This window comes from Rhamphochromis longiceps, linkage group LG20 (assembly GCF_057381845.1).
Source record: "Rhamphochromis longiceps isolate RC_006_pf linkage group LG20, R_longiceps_female_GT1.1, whole genome shotgun sequence".
Lineage (NCBI taxonomy): Eukaryota > Metazoa > Chordata > Actinopteri > Cichliformes > Cichlidae > Rhamphochromis > Rhamphochromis longiceps.
The window spans coordinates 32,046,426-32,069,352 of NC_140576.1; the positions used below are offsets into that span (position 1 = coordinate 32,046,426).

Here is a 22,927-nt window from a genome sequence, read left to right on the forward strand (position 1 = left end):
GTGAAACAAAGACACACAGCCCACCAATAATTTGGGACATTTCATAAATTTGATAGCCTTCTTTTTAAGAAACTGCAACTTCATGATTACTTTAACTGTGAAAGGTCTTTAAGGAAGAGAAATGTTATGTCTTAATCAGCAACTGGTGTCTGCTTAAATGTATTTAGGATATTCTCCTGTATTATCACTGTAATTCATGTTATTGAATATGTTATTGAATGTTTAGGCATAATTAGTGCCATAACTAGGGGCTGGAGAGTATCCAACCACATAATGGGTAGGGTACGCCCTCCAGAAGTTATCAGTCTATTACTGGAGGAACACATCCTATTATTATTTACTTTTTTACACTGTCACTTAACAAATAGATAACTAGACTATTGTCTAGTTATCTATTTGGTTCAGAACTGAACCAATGGGACAGGTTATCATGGAATTGGATGGACTTGGATGGATCTGGAATTTTTAATAAGGTGTTTAAATCAACCTCTCAGAGATCATGTTAAAGGTATATCTGTACGATACAATGGATTATTTCTGAACAGTAATGTGAATTACAGCAAAAAACAGGTCTCACAACGTACAAATAGCACATGAATTTTGTTTTTAATTAAGAAACACCAAGGGCAAGAAGAGCATCTTTCAACATTGGAAATGAAACAGTCAAGTCATTTTGACATAGACATTTTTCAGCTGGTACACTTTCATTCATTTATCTGATACAGTAAGAATTTGCTTTTGTCTGCCGCTCAGAAGTGAAGGAGTAAAATGATCAATGAAAAAATAAAAATAAAAACAGCAAGTTAAAATCCAAAACCAAAAGTGCACCTTTCTTTATTTGTAGTGGAGTAAAATAAACCAAAAGCAGCTATCAGTTTCTCACTAACCGCATTTGGTGACAGTGTACAGTGTATGTGTGAAAATCCAGTTTAAGAGCAGATACACATAAGGCACCCACCAAGGGGCACACACACCATCATTATCTGCTTTAATGTCCTAACCTGGACCACAGCGTTAGCTTTCTTCATCCCGCTTGTTCATGATGACATCATTCTGTGCACTCATACATTTGGAGCCTAAGACTTTTTTCAATTAGTGAATAATAAGACCACTTTTCATCCATTTGACCAGGAAGCTCCAGTCAAATATCACATGTTAACCTTTAATGGAACCTTGTTGGGGTCATTTTTGAAGAAGTTTCCAGGTGGGCCCTATTGAAATCGAACATCAGGAGAAAAACAACAGGGTGTGGGAGGCAATACACAATAACCAAAGAAAAGAAAGTAGCAAGCTTCTGTAATTGTTCTAAAACAGTAGAATCGAGCCTAGAAAGCAATAAAAAAGCAGGGAAAAAAAGAAAAACACAAAATAAATTAAAACGGTGCAACTCTATGTGAAAGGATGCTGCTCATTTTAGGATATTAATACAAATATTTTAAGCTTACAAAAAAAACAAGAAAAGGGTTTGTGAATCCCAAAGTGATTGTGCCATTGTGTGGTGTGGTCAACTAAAGGCTTGCGAGCATGCTTTATTTTATTAGAGCTACACTATTGATCACAGCACCTGCAGGAGGCTTCCACTGCATTCACACATGGCCAAACACTAATCCAACTATGTGCTGCGGATGAATCTCTCTTTGGAGAGAAAACATCCCATAGAACCACAGAGCCTTCAGAGTTTCATAGCTTAGTGAGGTGTCTCTAAAGCTACCAAACCTGTGTAAAACCTTGAGGCAGTTCTGCATTGATCCTCCTGAGGATATGGATAATGACACATGCACACACACACAAACCCAAATGCACACATCTGACCCTTACTGCGGCTGAATGTGGAGTGTTCTGTGAAAAAACGGAAAGGTCTAAAACATACATAACAAACAAATTTACTTCACATATACACTCATTCTTAGTTGACACAGATATCTACCTGACTGGCAGATAGTTTAACACATAAAACAATATCTTCAATAACCATACATAAAAAATGACACATTTTCAGTTCACTTAAACTCCTTCTTTGAGATCTACTCAATCAAATAAGGCTGTTGAGGCAACAAACAATGCCATACCGCCATTAAATCAATCCAAAAATGCCATGCACATCAACAAAAGTAATGACTGTATGCTGATCTATGCCAAATTACTAAATAAAACCTCTACATGTGACATATTAACTATTTGACTATGTGCTGTATTTTAATGTCTCACCTTAGCACCAAGATTTCTTTCTTTAAAAATAAAAAATATATATAGACAGAAGACAAAAAGCACTGCAAATTACTAGTGAATCAACAATAAGCCAAGCTGAAGCAGCGGTACTTATATCCTTAGCTTTTAATCCTTTGTATTTGACGTCCTGAGTTGTGTGCTGAAGCTGCAAGTGACTGTGACCATGTGCACTCCTCTCCCAACGGTTCAGGAAAGACTGTAAGCATGCTCGCAATGAAAAGGTTCCTCTACAGAAGTGAAGAAAGAAGGCCTAAAAGTCTTCAGGTATTAATACAGTTAGGCCTTTAAAAAGCCCAGGACACAGAGTACTAGAACCCAGAAACAATTCTAGGAAAGATGAAGAGCAGTTATGGTTAGTTTGCATGTTTCCCCCCACAAATATAATATATATAATCATATGTATATAAATAAAAATTCAGTGCTGTAAAAACATCTCCACCTCCTTAGGATCTGACCCATCGTAGAAGGCCTAATATGTTTTACTTTTCTCATGGCTAATTCTACTGCTGGAAGTATGTAAACTGTACTGGTTTTCCTGTGTTAATAGTCCTTCATCAAGAATACAACACCGAGGAAGAGAAGACGTGTTAATATTGTCTGAATTTTTCTGTCTTTTTTTTGGTTTTACTGCACACAGATAAATGCATCTTGTTGTGTAATCTTTTTTTTTTGGTAGCAGCAAAGCACCAAGTATGTGTCAGGCTCTATTTGTGTAAGTCTTTTTGTGTAGGTTTGCTGTGTGTGTGTGTGTGTGTGTGTGTGTGTGTGTGTGTGTGTGTGTGTGTGTGTGTGTGTGTGTGTGTGTGTGTGTGTGTGTGTGTGTGTGTGTGTGTGTGATGTTTCTTCAAAGTCTCTATGTGTGTTTGTGTACGTGTGTGCAGCAGTCTATGAAGAGCATGGCTGCACGTTGATGCCATGGGCCGCGTGGGCTTGCAGGTCAATGGCCTGGGCTGGCTGCTGTCCTGGCCGAGCATTCATCAGTGCCAGGTTCCTCACACAGCCCTTCATTCCTGATGAAAACTTCCCACCTGTCATGGCAGTCATACCCGGGGCTCCACCTGTTGCATGGAATCACACCCACATAGGTAACTTTATTGATTTGCAAATATTGAAGAAAAGCATGTCTGAAACTGACATACTGGAATAAAGCTAGATGATAGATAAACACAGTGAGAAACTATTTCCATTGTAACCAAGAAAAATTAAAAGGTAACGATAATGCTATGAAGGCTAAAGAATTGTGTGAAAATTGTTTGCATGCCAGGAAAAATATGTGAACTACTTTGACACAATAATGCCTCTGAAAAGCTCAATTTTTTTCAGGGAAACTAAGTAGCCAGAAAATCCTCTGACTTGTGTTACAACTCATTATTTATCTGACTGTCTTTGAACAATGACAGCTGGGATAAGTGCCAGCCCCCCTGTGACTGTGCACTGGACAAGCGGTTAAGAAAATGGAAGAATGGATTATTATTTATTATTAATTCATCACTATTCATGTATTATTTAACTTATATTTGTGAATGAATGTATTCAATTGTGCAGTATTTTAGTCCTGTTTTTTCAAATAATCCATCTATATTTTGTCACTTTGTGGACTCAATCCTGCCATTCTACGCACCAAGATATATACTGCCTTTGGTGTTGACCATGAGGCTTTTGCCTTTAGATTGTCCATGTAGCTTGGCTCCTCCATCAACCTGGATATAGCCATCTTTTCCAGTTCTGTGAGAAAAGAGCCACACAACACAAGTTAATTCAAGAAATTATGGAACTCCACAGGTTAATAATCAACCTTTTCAACAACAGATAATCTGACAAAGTTACAGAAGTTACAAGTTATAGTACAAAAAGTATACGTTCATTTGATATAAATAATAGATGTATTCTACTGAGACAGAAAATTAAGTAGCTATTGATGAAAGAAGACAACCACAACTCATAGTGCTTTATTTTATTAAATACATCTAGAATGTAAAAGCAAATGACTGCAGGATAATGAAATGCAATCATACCTGACTGCTGTGATCTTATGCCATCTGCCGTCATTGATTGACCTGTCGGAAAAGATTTGTGCCTCTCCACTTCCCAGTTGGTAACTAGATAATACAAATCATGACCATAATTATGAGTTGTAAACATTTTTTCCTAATCTGCATGTCAGAAGATTTAGAGAATTTCAGAACAGACCTACCTGAAAACAAGGCGTCCATTCTGTAGGCCGAGGCTAATAAAGTCCTTGCGTTTGCCATGTTCTCCAGGTTCCTGGAATTAAATATGTTAGGTCACAACAAGGTCACAGCTTGTTGTGTGACTGTGTATGAATTGCTGAACACGGACCAGCTGACCTGTGGTCATATTGCAGAACAAGCGCTATAACAGCAAACATGAACCAGTGTAGTGAGATCATTCCTGGCAGTGACACAAAATGTTCCATGCAAACTAACAATGTCAAAAGAGGACTGATGATATAGTACCTTACAAACAAAGATACAATTCATTTGGCACAGATGGGAAAAAAAAAAGTGGATACCTTTTTAATAGCATGCACCTTTCGCAAAATGCGTGCACCATTGGTCTCCTGAGGAAAATTGAGGGGGTGAGTTAGAGAAGCAACATGCATTTATTTAGTGGTGTCAGAGGGTGCCAGGCTTACAGTCAGCATGCCTGAAAATGACATAGCTTCAGCAGAAGATTTGATAGTGTAATGATGAAAGATGTAGTAATGCATCAGTTATGTATTACCGACCGCACTGAAGTCTATAAATGACATGAAATGCTATGAAAATGGCAGCAATTCTTTTCTTTTCTTTTTTTTACAGTCACAGTGATGATTAAGAGTGCTCGAGTGCAGTAGCAAAGTTAGGTTGGGAATGAAAACATGGAGGAGAAATATGAATATAAGGCACAGAACTAGGCAGAACCAGGACTCACCACTCCCTGCCATAGGATCAGGCCATCAGAGGAGCTGGTGTTGATCTCCATTTCAATTGTTTCTGGTGAATCGTGGGCACTTAAACAGTAAAAAACAACAGCACCACAATAATAATTTCACTTCATCATTATATTAATTCATATAAATTCACTAAATGTGAAAACAAATTATTTACCTTCTTGGGAAAATGGATTTAGGAAGTGCAATGTATCCATTATTGTTGAAATGAGCTGCATACTGATAGGGTGAATCTGCAATAAATACAATAAAATAAGCATAAAAACAGATTCAAGTCACAGTAAAGCTGGTTCACCTTCACTTGAACTTATGGTGCCCTCTAGTGGTAAAAGTACAGAGAATTCCTGGTAAAACAGACTTGATTAGATGCAACATTTCTAGACAATTTCTACAGTCCCATTCTTCGACAGAAAAAAACACTATGTAACCATAGTGTAACCACAGGCTTTTTTTTAAAAAAACTGTCTTATTTGTCTGGTAGATACAGCAGCTACTCAACAATGAGACAAACCCAAAAACAGGGAATTTTTTTTCTCACTGACATTTTTTGCCTCTTGATTTAAATTTAATTTTTTTAGTTTTCATTTAGCGCGATACCTCGACTGTACAGATGTTGCACATGTAGCCCCACTCATCTAGGATGGCACAGTACATGTCATTGCTAGGTTTGTTGCATCTCCAAACACAGTCTCATGAGCATGCAGGAGACTTTAGGAGACATACAGTTATTCTAGGAGAGCTTGACAGTGCCGTAGAAAGTCCCTAAACCATCACCAGGACTGGTATCTGCTCCTTTGTGTAGGAACAGGCTGAGCACTGCCAGAGTGCCCTAAAATGACCTCCAGCAGGACACCGATGTGAATCAAACAATGAGAAACAGACTTTATGAGGATGGTCTGAGTGCCCGACATCCACTTTTGGGACCACTGCCCGATTGGCATTTGCCAAAGAATACAAGAATTGGCAGGTCCATCACCGCGCCCTGTGCTTTTCACAGATGAGAGCAGGTTCACCCGGTGCACAGTGATGGTCTTGGGCGGCATATCCATGGAGGGATGCTCTACAGCAGGGGTGTCAAACTCAAATACACAGTGGGCCAAAATTCAAAACTGGAACAAAGTCGCGGGCTAACATTAATATTTATTGAAAAAAAAAACTTCCTCCAGATATAAGAATGAATCTTTTCTTATGGACTCAAATAAGTTTTGCTGGAAAACTGAATATGGAACAAGCAAAGCTTAATACCAAACAATATATATATTAGCTGTATAATACCAGTAGGCCAGCTCTAATAGTAATTTGGTATGGCTTCGCGGGCCAAATGTAATTAGGCTGCGGGCCAAATTTGGCCCGCGGGCCAGAGTTTGACACCTATGACTTATGGCAAAGTTAGTCTCAATGTTATTCTTTATTTTTTCTCAGTGTCTTCTTGAGGGACAGTATGTGTATATGTGTACGTGATATTAAATGAATGTTTAAGTGCAGGTTATTGTGCAGACTCAGCACAGAGCATCAAAGAGTTGATTTGTAGTGTGTCACATCAGTGTGGTGGCAGCTGTCCTGGCAGCCATTTTTGGAATTCCTTAAGATACTATGATTCATATCAGAATGTCACACATAAACACATTGTATTGAATGACACAAAAACAGAATCTTATGAGAATTATAAGCTTCTGCTAACATTCTGTCCACATTTGATAACCTGCTTAGTGATGTGAAATCATCATCAATGTGTGTGGGCAAAACAGAAGCAACTTTGGATTTCTAACTACAAATCCATTCTCTCTTGTTTCTTTTTGTCTTTATCCCACTCTAAAAGTTGGATGTAACAGTGAGACTAAATTCACAACCCAATAGAAACAGATCCAGGTACATTTACAGCAATATTCAAACTGAATACAGGCTGCTGGCCATTGACATGTAGTATACTTGAAGTCACCTGGAACTGTAGCTGTGCTGTAAACAAATAATGAAGCACAGTTTGACCAGAATAAGAACTAGAATCTTTAACACACTAAGATAATAAAATACACAAGCTATTTGGCTGGTAACTGGCAATAAGCCAGAGGACTAATGGCCCAGAAGGCCCAAACGAAACTAGTAATGTCCAGACATCTAGCCTATATTACTTAATATTCATTAACCTATTTAAAAAGCACTTTTGCTCTGTTTCAGGTAAAGTGTAAATCTGCACCTCTGATTTGTGTGATTACATTTTCTCTTTGTCTTTTTCTGCTGCAGCAGCCAAAGTCTGATTTATTAATGACAAACCAGTGGTAGAAGCATCATAACATCAAGAAAACTGGACAGTTAAAGGATTTTTCTTTTTACATAAAAAAGAAAAAAAATGTTTGATGATCTGAAATGTTTAAGTGTGACAAACATACAAATAAATAGGAAAACGCTTTTTCACACCATTGTCAAAAGACTTACTTCCTTCATTCTGTTCATTGACCCCATTGTGGACCACTAAAATTTTGTATACTATGTAGTATATACCTTATTTACTTTATTTATTAAGTTTTGGGTTTGTTTTGTTTTTTTTGCGCTACATTAGACAACATCAAAATAGCGTTGTCAAAAATGACAATAGCGTTGGCATTTTTGTTATTTGTGTTTTGTAATCTTTATAAAAACCTAGAAAAAAACACCTCTTAATCTTTGGTATATGGCGAGGTGCGGTGGACATCCAAGTTTGTGATTGTGTCGATTTTTCAAATCAATACCATGGTTGCATCTACTGAAAATCTCTGTGAAGCTTAAAGCTCAGTGACCTTGACTTCAAGGTCAGAGGTCAACTTTTCTGAAAATCAGAGGAGTTTCACATTTATAACACAGGTATGTCTACTAGGAGGCTGAAGGGTATATATATTTATAAACAATCAAAAACAACAATTTAGTTCCAATTTGTATGGAATTTATTTCTGTAAACATGGTGTTTTAGGTCGGATTAAAGGACTGATGTGATGGTAAGGTGTCCGCTGCTCTGCTTTGAATATTGGTAGGCTTTTTTTTTTTTTAATTTTCACAAGAATTGCTAGTTCCCCCAGAGTTTTGGCCACCCCAGCAATCAGAAGATTCCCTATGAGCAAGCATTTAGCGACAGTGGGAAGGAAAAACTCCCTTTAAAAAGGAAGAAACCTTCGACAGAACCAGGCTCAGGAAGGGACAGTCATCTGCCGCGACTGTTTGGGGTGGGGGGAGTGAAAATTAAAAAAAAAAAAAAAGCCAAAGTGATAATTATTGGAGCAGCTTAATTAATATTTCCAGTGTAATTTGCTGTTAATATCCTTTTCCAACCCCAGTTTGTGTTTTTATGACTTTTGTCCAGGGTGGAAGATGCCATGCTGGAGAGTTGACTCTGTATGGTCTTTCAATGTTGATACTTGGGAACCTGTTGGAGAGGCCAGGGTTGAAAAAGGGATGCCGTAGAACCTGAGAGGGTGTTATCCGCTGGTGTGGATCCAAGGCCAACATCTCTTTAATTAGTCTGACAAATAAGCGTTGGCCATCTTCTGGTCCTCGTCTAAACATCATTATTTGTTCGAGGTCATCCAGACGTGTCAGTTTTATGTATCTTGTCTCCAAAGATTCATATCCTGTCTCGTATTTAAATTGTTGGGCGGTCTTAAATGTCCAGCGCTGTTGGTTGTAGTTGTAGTTGTCTTTTGTGAAATAGTCTTCAGTATACACGCCAGAATCGAGAACATGATCTGGTGGCTGACCCTGAGTCTCTATGATGAATTTCAAAACATCATAATATTTTTTTCCAGGGTAGAGTGGCACCCCTGTAACAAGCTCAACAGCCACCAGCCCCAGAGACCACATGTCACATGCTTCGTTATAAGGAAGGCCAAGCATAACCTCAGGTGCACTATAACCAACCGTCCCCACACGGTCACCAGGCATCACTGCAGACGCAGGACATGCGAGGCCAAAGTCTATAAGTCTGACTTTGACTGGAGACTCATAGCGTTTTACAACCATGATGTTGCCAGGTTTGAGGTCAGCGTGCACTATTCCCAAAGAACCCAGGTGGGACAGAGCATTTGTGAGTTGACCTAAAATTGGCCTGACTTCGCTTATGGGGAGACGCCGGTTATCCGGGTCCCCTATGTAGTCCCACAGGCATTGATCTACGTAGGAGTTCAAATTTCAGGCAAACTCGCTCTCTGTCAAGGAAAAAGCCGTTCCATTGAACAATGTTGGCGGCATCTGGATCCAACCTTTGCAGCTGCTCCAGGATGAAAATTTCCTTTTTTGCCTGTTCCAGAATATCAGTGCGGTTCTTGTTCACTTTAATAGCCACAGCTTGGTTGGTTTTAGTATCACGGCATTTGGCTACAATACCAAAGCCCCCTTCTCCGAGGAAATCCTCTACCTTGTAGTGGTTTCCCAAAAAGCTCCCTTCAACTATTTCAAGCTCATCTGAGCTGAAGGATGGGCTGGCTGATGTGTGGACGAATACTTGCTGAGAAAATTCAACAGAGTTTTGAAAACTGCAGTTGATTTTCTCTGATCTCTTGCATTTCAAGTTTGAAGGGTGCTGAAAGACCACAGGGTTTTGTGGTCTTTCAGCATGTCAATGCAAGGGGAACTCGTAGGGTTGAAAAAGGGATGCCGGAGAACCTCTAAGCCTTTCTAGACCTTTCTAAAAGTCACACTTTAACACACCTATGCAATGAAATGCCACTGCTTAAATTTCATTATGTTCTCAAAGATGAGAAGATAATGATGCATATGCAAATACTGCTTTTTTAAAGTGTAGAACAACAAAACTTCAAGATGCAGACTTGTGTCAACACTGGCCATCACATGAGTCAATTATTGACCGTTTCTTGCTCTTACGGACAAAAATCTTCACAGCCATGGCACCATGCACATATGCCACTGAGTACATAATATGCTTGAAATACATTCTGACTGAACCAAACAATGATCACATTGTACTTTCAGCAGACACTTTAAGTTGTTAGTGAGACCACAAATATTCTGACATGGAGCAGACTCAATGACCTGACTTAGTTTCAAAGAGGAAACAAGTGTTTTGCTTTAGGTTTTTTTTTTGGTGTGGTTGTACAAACAGGCAGGTTTTTAGTTTACAGAAACAAGATTGTATTTGTAAGTATCCATCTTACAGGCACAGGCATAATGAGAGTGAAAGAGGAAAAGAAAAACAAGGGGAATTCCACATTTCTATCACTTCCAGAATGAAAATGGTGCAACTCCAATGCAGAGTGCATATATTAGTTTAGCTCCCAAATGCAGGCTACCACCCTATTACCCCTTAGTTTAAATGCAGAATTCCCCTCTCCCAACTTTCAATGGGAATGATAGCCTCAGTTGTTGGTGAGAATAAAGACGCTTGTATTGTGTTTTTGTGGGCATGTATGTTAGGTAAAAGACAGTTCAGGTGGAGCTTTGAAGGGACATGGGGCCCCTCAAACTCAGACAGGGCCCTGTTAGTCACGGTTGCGTCAGGCAGACTGAATATTTAGATACTGTACCATTCGCCTCGCTAGACTCCAAATTCCTCAGGGCCTCTGGGAAGCTGACGACCTGGCCTGTGTGTGCAGGATATAGCGGTGAGAGTGCAGGAGTAAGACACGTGTAATCATTTAGGGTTAACCCTCCCAGCACTGCATGCTGGGAGCAAACTGTTTGATGTATAATGGGCTTTATTTTTTGGAAAATTTGAATCACATGTGCTGTATGTTTGTGACTGTGTGTGCAACCATTTTTGCTTTGATGATGTGTGGCTTTGTCTAAAGGATATACATTTGTGTACTAAGCAGTGTAACGTGAGAAGATATGAGTCGCTTTTTGCTCCTGGTTTAGACTGGTTTAATGACAACATGCAGTATTTCACCTGATAATACTTCCTCACAGTTGAGACCTGTGTACCCAGGTGTACACACACACTGGCTGTTGATGCAGATGCCTCCATTCTGGCAATGAAGATTGCTATGGCACGCGTCCTTCACTATCTCGCACCGTTCACCTGCAGGGTCACATATCAATCATGAGTCAAGAAAGGTCACAGGTCAAACAGGTTACTTCTTCAAAAAAGTAACTGAGTTTTGCAAACAAAGTTTTTTGCAGCTCTTTCCCTAAAAATAAACATTTCAAACTATTTACAGAACAATCAGGTGTTCTGTTCTGCATCAAATTTGATGCCACACAAATTATTTGTGCCACTCCCAAAAAAGATTTCTGTCCACTATGAGATAAAGGGGAACATCACAAGCCTGATACCTGCAGGCCTGACAACAGGAGATGTATCACTCCTGTAACACCTGTAACATTTAGCAGTCGCCTCATTGTTCTGACACACACAACAAAACTATTGACTACACTACACACTAACTTCACAAGATTTGCGCTAAACGTCGCAAATCTCTCACATCTCAAAACACCGCTGCAACTCCTAAAACTTCTCTCTCCCTAAACAACTAAATGCCATGTTGTCATATCATTTTTTGATTGATAGTACATTTTTCCACCAATAGGAAAGGCTGGGGGGGGGGGGGGGGGGGGGGGGGGTTGCTCACAGGCGGGGAGCGCTTTCAAGCGTTTTCCTTATAAAACGCCATTTTTACAGTTTCTTCCCGCAGTAAATATAAATAACGATAGTATTCAGGAAATAAACAAACACGGCATATATTTTTTTATCATAACTATGGTTTTACGTGGCCTATCAACACAATTGAAAAACTGTTATAGTTTTTCAATTGTGCTATAGTCCACACTTTCACATCTCCAATGGTTGTACACGTCATTAACGTGGCTTCACTCCACATCAGCCACGCTTTGCTAGCTAAAATACCGGTGTCGGCACATAAGGATGCTGTCATAGCCTGCCAACGATGTTGATTAGCTGCGTATATACGAATGTGAATCGCATTATTGGCTGGACTATGGGATAAGGTGACATCGTTCTAAACCCATACTGGAGCAGCCAGTCACTTACTGACTAACACTATTTATTTTAATTTCAATTCAGGTTAGATTTCTTTTTGTGCGCAACACAGCTTAGAGGGAACATTGCATGTGACATTTGCTATGTCTTCTTTTAAGCACTCACCTTCAAATCCATCCTTACAGAGGCACTGGTACTCATACTCAGCACTAGACATGCAGTGACCACCATTCAGACAGGGCCGCCGGTCACATGGGCTTCTGTCCACACATTTACTGATAGATCTACTCTCTGTGAAGCTGTAGGACAAATCCACCTTCTTGTTGTTGATGGAAACCTAAGCATGTAATACAAACTAATTCAAGCTTCCACGTGTTCAAATATATTGTGTAACCACATCTCATTTTTAGTACACAGAGATCTCACCTCTCCTATGCAGCCCTTAAACATGTCACTGACATTAGCAGGCTTAGGCAGGATGTCCATGTTGGACACTCCTCCTATGTACATGAGGGTGTGAATATTGAGGCCCTGGGCTTTGCCCGGAGATGTCTTTCTCTCCACTGGACCTTGGTCGACCCTCAGGTGGCCATCCCTCTTGTTCCGCTCAGCCACAACTCTGTGCCACTGCCCCAGAGAGACTGGCTCAGGACTGACAAGTATCGCCTGGCCTGAAAGACAAATACAAAAACTATTAAGTTTAATTTTATACTAATTACAATAAGAAAAGAGTGCCACTTTTATTGATTTAACATTTCTATAACTTCTATATATCATGGAGTGATATTTACAATCAATATCTATATATTATAGCTACTTTTCTAAACTTTTAATCAACTGTAAAACAGTTTCAGTTTAAGTGTTGTTTTCAAGAAATTGCATGCTCAAAATTTTTTTGTTCTCACTCCCATTTCTTCTTGTTGCACATTGAAGCTCTACTTGGAACCTTGTGAAGATCCAACCATGCAAAATACGATTTTTTGCCATTTTTCAAGTAGACTTAAACTTTTAATCGGGACTGTATCACTACCTAAATTGTACAGTTGCTTATTTTGAAATAAAAAATAAATATGATTTCTCTTTACCTGTGCCCAGTTCATATCTAAACTCTACATGTCCCTTCACCATGGAAATGGCGACGAAATCCTCCACCTTCATTTTTTTCCCACCACAGAAGAAGATCAGGCCATCTCTCTGCACTGGCTTGAACTCCAGCTCAACACGCAGGTCATCATGGATGTTGGTCAGAGGAGGATAGGCGATGTATGACTCCTCACCATCAAACAGTGGCGTGGTAACCAGTTCCCCTAGGAGGAAATTAATAAAAAAAAATAAAACTTAATTTCTTATAGCAGTGTTATAAATAATTATATCTGCATATCACTATGTACCTTACATTTTCATCATGACCATTGTAAAAAATATGTCATAACAGCTAGATTTTTCTGTTTTTATAAAAGACAAAGGTATATTTCAACTTACCATCCATGCATTTATCCCCAAATTTGCCAAGATGGCAGCGGCAGTCGTAGCCAAGGCCATTCAGGCGGTTGATGCAAGTAGCATCTGGTCCACAGGCCTCTGAAAAAGGTGTGAAAAATGATGAGTGCAACACTTTTATTCGTTTATAATAATTCCATTAGGAATATTCAGATACTTTGATTCAAATGTGGGGTCAATTAGTGATTCACACCTACCCGAGTGACAGTGGAGAGAAGAGTGGTGCTGACAGTTGCTGCCTGTAAATCCTCTGGGACAGCTGCACTTATACAAACTAGCCTCTGAATCCTCACACATCCCTCCATTCTAATTCAGGATATTACAATTTGTTTTACTAGTTATAATAAAATAAAACAGCAAACAAAGAAAGATGTGGATAGATTTAACTGACCTGACATGGTTTATCTTCACAGGTAGGACAGTTTGTCACACCAGTAGAGCTGCGGTCAAGGTCTTTAAAGATGATTTCCTCACCCTGGATGAATAGCTGACGAATACAGCCTGCATGGTACCAACACTCAGTAAGGGCAAATCATCACACATATATACAGAACCTTTCTCCACAATGTAGTTCTGTTATTTAGTAAAGCATGGGATATCTTACCCACAAAACCAGTCTTAATTCCAGCAGTTTTGGTGAGGAGTGTGTAGTTGGGATAACCACCCACATAAAGCTCCTCATTGAGATCCAGACCCTGGAACTTGCCCTTATTAACAGAAAAAAGACCACATTAACTTGCATTAAAAATGAAGTGCAAATAGCGGATCAGCTGTCTTGCTCAGCTGTCACTGAAACGACAGTACCTGTGAGCTGCCATTGATGGGCTCTCCTCCATCTACAATAATATATCCTTGGGTGAGGTTGCGATGCAGCTCAACTGTGTGAAACTCTCCCAGTTTAATAGGGTGCGGGTCACGTATGGTGGCCATGCCAGAGCCCACATCAAACCTAAGATAACAGAGATTTTAAAAATCCATACATCTTCTTAAGGTCACCTGTCCATTTTTAAATTATAGCAATAGTATATATGATAACAAATGTAAATTGATTTCAACTGACCGGAATTCCAAGCGGCCACCCACAAGCCCCAGAGAGATAAAGTCAGCTCCTGTAGTCCTTCTCTGGCCATTGTAGAGAATCATACCTGCACAGCAAGAAGACACAACACTAGTACAAAGTTGATTCTAGATAATTTTCCCCACATCTTAATCCTTATCCATCTTAATAAGTCAAATAAATCTACTAGATTTATTTAAACACATGATGTTATTTCAAGAATATCCTTGTCTCAGTGGTGCATAATTTCTCTTTTCAGCTGTGCCTTCATTTAATGGCACTGCTTTCAGAGTATTTACACGATATGTAAGTGACTTGTTAGGATGGATATTGGTTGCAGTATCATTCACACAGGAAGTGAAAGAATCAATCCAGTGAAAGCTGGATGGTAAAGCAGCATGCTAGGGCGACACGAGTATAAAGCCAACCAAAGCCATGTTACAAACGGTCCTCCTATCACTAGGCTGCAAAATGGAACCAGTCACATCATAATAGCATATTCTTCTGTTTTCTTTCTCTATATGCTGAAAATATACATGCTTATATGAGGCTCATGGTGAAATGCGAACATGCAATCTTGCATGTCTACCTTTATCTTTACCGAAAATGGATGATCAACATGTTAAAAAAAAATAAGGATACTGTAAAACATGTAATTAATTGTTATTCATTTGTCATTAATCTGAGGCTGCACTTACATAGTTTTAAGATCTTGTAAAGACCTGATCATTTTTATTAATTCCTGTTATGTAAAAACTTTACCATATTTGATCCTCTAAATATATGAAAGCAAAAGATTTTAATAGCATGGTCAAATTGTTCTTGCAGTTTATTTCATTTTGGGTTTTTTTGCTTTGTTTTTTTTGCTACAATTTGCTACCTGATGGGTGGAGCAAAAATCTGTAATGTCACATATAAGTTGCAAAAGATAAAACTGGCAATGATGAAAATTAGAGCCAGATAGATTTCCATCAATGCTGAATTATTTCATGCCCCATTCATTCAAAAGAGAGAGTATAACTACTGTACTTGCAAAAGCAGCTTGACTTTAGCTTCAAATGTGCATTTGTAATATTGTTCTTCCTTATACATACAATCATTTGAAGCACAGCTGATTTGTACATAGCTTTGAAGCGGATGAACAAGACTGGGATGTGAAAGCAGACTTGTAAGCTTTTTTAATACTGATCACATCTAATATTACCAAATGTGTTCTTGGAATCACGAATGAAAACTCAGTACAAAAACATTGGCCATGCACCATGTCGAATCTGTTTCACAGCCCCAAAATCAGCTCTGAGCTGGATGCATTATGGGAAAATCTGATGCAGCCAAAAAGCAATACTGCCAACATCAGCCTTGAGTTCCTGAGATTCTCAAGCACTGAGACTCACCAGCGTACAATATGAGACCTTCCCACCACACGGGTGAGATGTGAGAGAGATGGAAGGGACAGGAGACACAGTGAAATTACACATGAGGAGATATGAAAAATATACTACACAACAATGCACAAGATTTAACAAAAAAGTAATGCAAAATATACACTATGCAATTAAAGCAGATTTAAGTATGTACATCCTTACCATCAACGTTATCAGGTCTAAAGTTGACCTTAATATTGAAAGCTTTATAAGCATTTTTGATAGTTGGCAGGGTGAGGTACGACGAAGGTTCCTGGGCAAAATATGGCATCACTCTCTCTGGAAGGAAAAACAAGAAAAAGAATCACATTATAGTTAACGCAGGCTTTTCTTTGGTTCATACTCACAGCTATTTACTAATATCTCAACTCCCCACACTAACCATGGACTTCAAGTGTAGTAAAGGACTCCACTTTGCCCTGCTTGTTTGAGGCTGTACAGACGTATGTGCCAGAATCCTCATGGGTGACCCGAGGAACTGTCAGCACGTTGGCTTCTTGGAAACACTTAGCAGGAAGCTCCCTATCAAGCTACATAAACAAACAAAAAAAATAAATAAAAAGATTTGTACATAAAACACACTATGCACATATTTTTTAAATAAGGTTTTACCAAAGAGAGACTTTAGCCTCAATAATCTATCTTAACAATGTCTGCTAGGCTACCTTAGACCATTTGATATCAGGAACAGGATATCCTGAGGCCACACAAGGCAAGACTGCATCTGACCCAACCGCCACCTCCTTCGTTTTTGGCAGAGCAGCAATTTGAGGAAGGGCTGTGCAAACAAGTTAGGAATTGAAATGATGATGAGTGGGAGCTTAAGTCATTAATATGTTTGAAAGTGCAAGCATCTGCCTATGTGATGAAAGGGAAAAATGTCCCATTATGAACTCACACTGGACATTCAGGACCACTTGAGACTGTACTGAGCCCACATCATTGGTGGCTGTGCAGCGGTACTGGCCAGCATCGGCCTCTGTCACCTGTTCAATCTTCAGCATGCCACCCTTCACTACAATGTGAGGTGGCAGAGACCCACCGACTTTGCTCCACTTTACTGTGGGCTCTGGGTCACCAACAGCCTGGCATTCAAACTCCACAGAGTTCCCAATCATAACTGTCTGCACTGAGGTACGCACATTGATCATGACCTTTGGCAAGGCTGTGGAAAAAATAAATAACAAAGATGAATAAGGTTGGAACTGGTTTGGATAAAGCAGTGTATAGATTAGCGTATACACAAAGGACGTAACAGACCTTGGATTGTCAAACGAGCAGTGTCCTGTGCTTGACCATACACGCTGCTAGCTCGGCAGATATAAACACCTTCATTGCTTTGCTCTAGGTTCTCAATCCTGCAGGAAAAGGTGATTGGAAAAAAGTTTGAACACATATTATAGAACATTTAAGGGACTTGATTATTTTACTTTTGCTTCTCAGTTGTTGTAGAAAAAAAACATTACAAACATATCAACAAACTACACCGTCGTGTAGGAGAGTGTATTTATCACAGTGAACAAAGGCTCTGCAGTTTACTTTTAGCTCATTCCTTCTGTACTAACCTCCTGCCTGAAATAAACACAAGCACACCAAATCCACGTCTGAACATAGTCCCCATAAATTCATCATATTTTTTCCTTGATATGCAGTTTTCATAATCTGCCCTTTAAAATTAAAATCACATAATTGTAACTTGTTTTAAAAATGTTCAGTAGGAACAAATTTACCTTAACAGAGACAATATAGAAAACTCAAAATGCATTAAGAGATTGATTCATGTGATGACTGAATTGATGCACATTTGTTGACTTGTAAAAAATCCAAAGTACACAATATCACCTCACCTTTAGGTAGATCTTTTGAGTTTATTATGTTTAATTTGTTTTGGGAAGACTAAGATGAGAAGACTAAACTTTCAGGACACACAAACATCCACATACTGACACGTTTTTAATTATGACTTCTTTTCCATTTTCATCAATCCAAAACGAATTACCTGAGCACTCCATCCTTGATGTGGCTGTTTGGTGGCAGGGCTCCTCCTTCCTTTAGCCACTCAATCTTGGTTTCTACACCACCTGCTGCTGAACAGGTGAACTCCACAGCACTGCCCTGGGCTTTTACTTCAACCTGTGGTGCTACACGCACTGCCAACGGAGCTACAAAAAGGAAAGAAGACTGTCGTCTAAGTTTTGCTGTGACACAGCACATAACGGTTACAAGAAGAAATTTTCACAAGAAGAAATATGAGTGGTATTTATTTTAGACTACTGGCCTAACTCACATCTGACTGTGACTTTTGCAATCACTTCACTGTTGCCCACTTTGTTGCTGGCCACACACTTGTAGCTTCCAGCATCCTCAGAGGTAGCTAGGTTTATCTGGAGGTCCCCTTCCCTAACCTCAGCCCTTGGCGAGAGGTTTCCATCCAGCTTGGTCCAAGTATAGGTCAAAGGAGGAGTTCCATGGGCCAGGCATTGCAACCTGATCACCTCCCCAACCCGCACAGCCACATCATTAGGCACAGAGGTGGCATACGGAGGAGCTAGAGACAAGAGAGGAAAAACTCAGTAGATTAACTATAGACTGCAAAACTACTTTAAATCCATAGTACACGCATACCCAGACAGACTCTGAAAAGTGACTACAGAAGCAACAATGGAAATACAGACACTCACTCTCTACATCTAACGTAATGGTGACTTTAGTGGTGCCCATGTTGTTGGTGGCACTGCAGATGTACTCTCCAGAGTCTTGTCTGCCAACGTTTTGCAACACCAAGCTGTTGTTCACAAGCGTGTGCCGCCAAGGCAGAGGGGACCGCAGCTTGGTCCACCTGATTTCTGGGGCAGGGAAACCTACCAAAAGACAAAGCAGGGAAATAAATATATTCTTTTCAGCTCGGCTTGAAATGGACACTTTCAAACTGTTTACTTCTTGCAGTATTCACTTAAAATGAAGCTGATTTTACAGGTTTTACCTTTTTATAGTACTACAACATAAAAACTGTCAAAGTGTATTTATAAAAAGGTTTCAGATGAATTCAAAATACATTACCGTGGGCCTCACAGCGCAGTGTTGCAGTTTGACCCTCCACTACAATCATAAGCGGTTCAGGAACAAAGGCCCTGGGCACTGTAGGCAACTGGGATCCTCCCTCGACAATTACTTCCACCCTGGTCTCAGTAGTACCTTCATTGTTTCGAGCTGCACACACATATGTGCCACTGTCTTCTGGACGTGCTGCTAGTATCTGAAAAAAGGACATAATTAAAAGAGATAATATTAAAATAAACAGACAAGCACTGACTTGGAAGCTGGGTCTTTAACTAGGAAAACAGGTAGAAATCTGGATTGGTTTGAAAATTTTGACAGTGGTCTAAGAATATCAGTACCTGCATGACTGCGTTGGACTCCACGAGCACAGGACTGCTCAGCACTACCTTGCGGTTGTTGTCAAGCCTGTGCCATGAAACCAAGGGGCGGGGATCTCCTGAAGCTTGGCATTCCAGGTTAATGGGCTCACCCACCCTAATCTGTACAGGCCCGACAGGGGTTACCGTGGCCACAGGAGCCTCTGAAGGTACATACGCACAATATTGGTATGGAGTGCTGATATTTAAGCAGCCACTAGAGGGAACCATCGTGCAAACCAGTTTGAATAAAGTGCTGAATGACATGCATGCAGCTTACCCTTAACAATCAAAGACACTATGGTGTGCGTGATGCCGAATGGGTTGCTTGCCACACAGCGATAGGCACCATGGTTGATGGTGCGTGCATTGGTAATGGTAATAACAGAACCATCAGAGCTGACTTTGACATTGTCTGCAGAACACAGTGGCAAATGAAACATTAAATTAGCTTTAAAAACTGAAGAAGACATTTAAAAAAATTGTACTCAGTCTACAAAATCAGCAGTAGTAATCTCTTATTCACTGGTACAAAGAGGTATCTAATTACTTCTTTAAGACAGACAAAAGTGTGAACCTTTTTGGCGGTGTGGGGTTTGAAAGAAGTAAAACTTCACGGGAGAGTGCTAATGAAAACTCATTTAGAATTTCTCTTTCAGGTTGGGGTGCTGTCTGAACATTTTCTACGTTTGTTTATCAGAAAATACTTTGTATTAGTCATATTTTTAATACTAGAAATGCTCTGTGTGATTTAGGCTAAGAAGCTGCTTGACGAGAGCATGGAGGACGAAGTACACAGAAGCTTTGAATTCAATGTCCCACCTTTGAGCAATCTGACATAATATGGACACCTGAAAGTTCAAAGTTCACAAACTTGTGAACTTTCAGGTTAAAGATTTTTTATTGTCCAATTTAACCGTGGTGGACATGTGGTAACATTTAGAAAAGTTCAGAACTATAGTAAATGTGTGAAAACACCCTGGTTTTTATCCTTAAATCTCAGAAAACTCTCAAAAACATTCAAATATGTTTTTCTAGCCCCCCACGTAAACCCTTGGTTTCACTGTAAAAGCTTTCACTCTAGAAAATATGAATATTTATTGATCATATTTATAAGCAAGTATCAATTTGTTATTACAATAAAAAGGACGCTTTCTCAAAAGCTCCCTGAATGAAGTTTAAAATTAGTGATTAAACATAGAATATATTATGGAGGGTGAACTGCAGCTGTAACTGATTGTAAATAATTATGTCATAAAATCAGTAGTTATTAAGAAGGTTTTGTTCTTTAAAGGCGGTTTGAGCACAGTAATTACCTGGCAATGGCTTGTTACTGGCCAGTTTCCACTCCAGTCTAACAGGCTGGGCTCCACTGTACACATTGCATTTGAAGCTGGCTGACTCCCCTACACGCACTGCAGCGCTGTGGGGTTCAATGGCAATGATTGGGCTCTGCTGGCCTGCAGCAGAAAGCAGTGGTTTTGACTCTGGACAAAATCTCTTTGGACAATCTCATTCATTTAACTGATATACTAGTCACAAAAACATGAAGCAACAGATTCATCATGGTGATGGGTTACACTGGCAGCTGGGAAAGTAACTCAAACATCACTGAAGTCAAGGAAGAAGTGAATGAGGATGAGATCATGGGATAGTTGCAGGGAAAATAATTCAATCTGAGGTCACACTGGGCAACACTGGAAACTGAAAATGGAAAGTTAATTCATGAAGTGAAGCAGTGAGAACAACACCTTCCCATGTAATGCCCATGTTTCGCCCAGCTGCTGACGGATGCTGGCAAATAAAAATCCCTGGTACTGTCAATCTCAAGCATGGTGAACACAGTGAGCTTAAACAATGTGAAAAAACCCAATGGGCTCTTAGATTACTTGAGTCTGTCAGTCAGTCTTTATAACAGAACATTGGAAACAATCAAATATTTAAACTGAGTCATTTTACTATTTCACAAAAAAATATTAGATCATTTGAATATAATGGCAACGGAAAATCAAAAAAAAAAAAAGACTGAGCAAAGAAGACTGGAAAATTAAGTGTTACCAAAAAATAAAAAATAAACAGCTGGAAGAAAATTTTGCAACTAATTTGGTTAATTAGCAACAGGTCACTAACATGAGTGGGTCTAAAAAGAACATCTTTTCATAGATTCTCTGAAATAAAGAGGGATGCCAGTCAGCAGAAAAATTATTTGAGCAATTTCAGAATAATGTTCCTCAACGTACAATTCTGAATTCTGAATGTCTCATATTATGGAGGTGCATTAGTGCCTATAGAATGGGCAGCTTGCACATCTGGAAAGGCACCATCAATGCTGAAAGATCCATACAGGTTTTAGAACATGTGCTCCCGTATGATATCTTTTTCAGGGAAGGCTCTCAGTGCCACACAAACTTACGTGAAGAAGACGAAGTAACAGACACAGAGACAGAGGCCTGATGGACACGAGATCCAGAACTGCCGGGGTTTCCTTGTACTCGACAGATATACTCTCCTGAGTCGTCTGCAGTAGCTGACAGGATTCGTAGCTGACTGCCCACAACCTGCACAAAGGAATCGAGTTGCTTCAACTGAACATGCAAGATGAAATTACCACCTTACATTTACTACTGGAAAAAAAATCAATACACTAATGAGCAAAACATTATAACCACTCACTAATGAAGCCAATATAATTGATTATTATGTCTCAACATTACACGTTAAGCTGAGGAATATATTCACACAAGTTACGGGAAATTTAATGATAGTTACTAACATAAAGTATGCTGTTGTATATAGGGCTGCATATTCACAGACCAGGGACTGAACTACATTTTAAGCAATTGAAGGAAGCCAGCTGATTCCCTTCTCTTTGAAATCGTGTGAACAGCTAACATTTACCAGGGGAAGCAATGCCACCAGGATGCACTGTGGGAAGGATGAACCCTACAGCTAATTTCCCCAGATGAAACTCAAACTGAGCATCTGTGAGCTGCTGTGGAACAACAAGTCTGTCATCACATTGAAACTTAGGGGAGTTAAAGGATTTGCAGTTCATATCTTGTTGCCAGATACCACAAGGCCTGAAAAGTCTATTTCTTGGTGGTTCGCAGCTGTTTTGACAGATGTGTCCATCTAGATTATTTTGTGTGACATGCTTAGTTTTGGAGATATCATTTTTGGAAATGTCAGCCTTTTCTTGAACTAGATGGCATAACTTTCTGGTGGTTAAAGCATTAAAAAAAAGTCAGCAGTAATGTCTCGTTCCAAATCTTAAAAGTTTTTCTTACTATTTACTGTTTTTACAAAGTTCTTTTGTCTGAAATACATGCTAACTGTGCATGCATTACTAAGGATTATATATTACTATTACTATATCTGACATAAAAATGCTGACAAAACTGATATAATGGATAGGCACAAAAGTAGGTT

At 39.4% G+C, this 22,927-nt stretch overlaps 1 protein-coding gene across 21 annotated transcripts in view; it reads right to left on the minus strand.

The window, feature by feature from the left end:
* Positions 1 to 2,960: 2,960 nt before the first annotated feature.
* hspg2 (heparan sulfate proteoglycan 2) overlaps positions 2,961 to 22,927 on the minus strand; it is a 94,462-nt gene continuing 74,495 nt past the window's right edge. For 14 of the 21 annotated variants that reach the window (XM_085393440.1, XM_085393426.1, XM_085393434.1 and 11 more), the window contains 32 exons: positions 21,912 to 22,056; positions 20,815 to 20,958; positions 19,779 to 19,913; positions 19,481 to 19,662; positions 19,143 to 19,338; positions 18,764 to 18,943; positions 18,370 to 18,630; positions 18,082 to 18,244; positions 17,343 to 17,440; positions 16,981 to 17,247; positions 16,748 to 16,860; positions 16,465 to 16,612; positions 16,245 to 16,361; positions 16,053 to 16,070; positions 14,662 to 14,746; positions 14,406 to 14,550; positions 14,206 to 14,308; positions 13,993 to 14,102; positions 13,799 to 13,907; positions 13,584 to 13,682; positions 13,187 to 13,408; positions 12,528 to 12,772; positions 12,267 to 12,438; positions 11,052 to 11,183; positions 10,690 to 10,746; positions 5,340 to 5,415; positions 5,164 to 5,242; positions 4,763 to 4,810; positions 4,424 to 4,494; positions 4,245 to 4,328; positions 3,851 to 3,954; positions 2,961 to 3,287 (listed from right to left, as the gene is read on the minus strand). In XM_085393440.1, coding sequence (XP_085249566.1) covers positions 3,115 to 3,287; positions 3,851 to 3,954; positions 4,245 to 4,328; positions 4,424 to 4,494; positions 4,763 to 4,810; positions 5,164 to 5,242; positions 5,340 to 5,415; positions 10,690 to 10,746; positions 11,052 to 11,183; positions 12,267 to 12,438; positions 12,528 to 12,772; positions 13,187 to 13,408; positions 13,584 to 13,682; positions 13,799 to 13,907; positions 13,993 to 14,102; positions 14,206 to 14,308; positions 14,406 to 14,550; positions 14,662 to 14,746; positions 16,053 to 16,070; positions 16,245 to 16,361; positions 16,465 to 16,612; positions 16,748 to 16,860; positions 16,981 to 17,247; positions 17,343 to 17,440; positions 18,082 to 18,244; positions 18,370 to 18,630; positions 18,764 to 18,943; positions 19,143 to 19,338; positions 19,481 to 19,662; positions 19,779 to 19,913; positions 20,815 to 20,958; positions 21,912 to 22,056 — 4,281 coding nt within the window. In that variant the 3' untranslated portion in view covers positions 2,961 to 3,114. The remainder of the gene's footprint in view (positions 3,288 to 3,850; positions 3,955 to 4,244; positions 4,329 to 4,423; positions 4,495 to 4,762; positions 4,811 to 5,163; positions 5,243 to 5,339; positions 5,416 to 10,689; positions 10,747 to 11,051; positions 11,184 to 12,266; positions 12,439 to 12,527; positions 12,773 to 13,186; positions 13,409 to 13,583; positions 13,683 to 13,798; positions 13,908 to 13,992; positions 14,103 to 14,205; positions 14,309 to 14,405; positions 14,551 to 14,661; positions 14,747 to 16,052; positions 16,071 to 16,244; positions 16,362 to 16,464; positions 16,613 to 16,747; positions 16,861 to 16,980; positions 17,248 to 17,342; positions 17,441 to 18,081; positions 18,245 to 18,369; positions 18,631 to 18,763; positions 18,944 to 19,142; positions 19,339 to 19,480; positions 19,663 to 19,778; positions 19,914 to 20,814; positions 20,959 to 21,911; positions 22,057 to 22,927) is intronic. The other 7 variants (XM_085393427.1, XM_085393435.1, XM_085393441.1 and 4 more) reach the window with 4 other exon arrangements.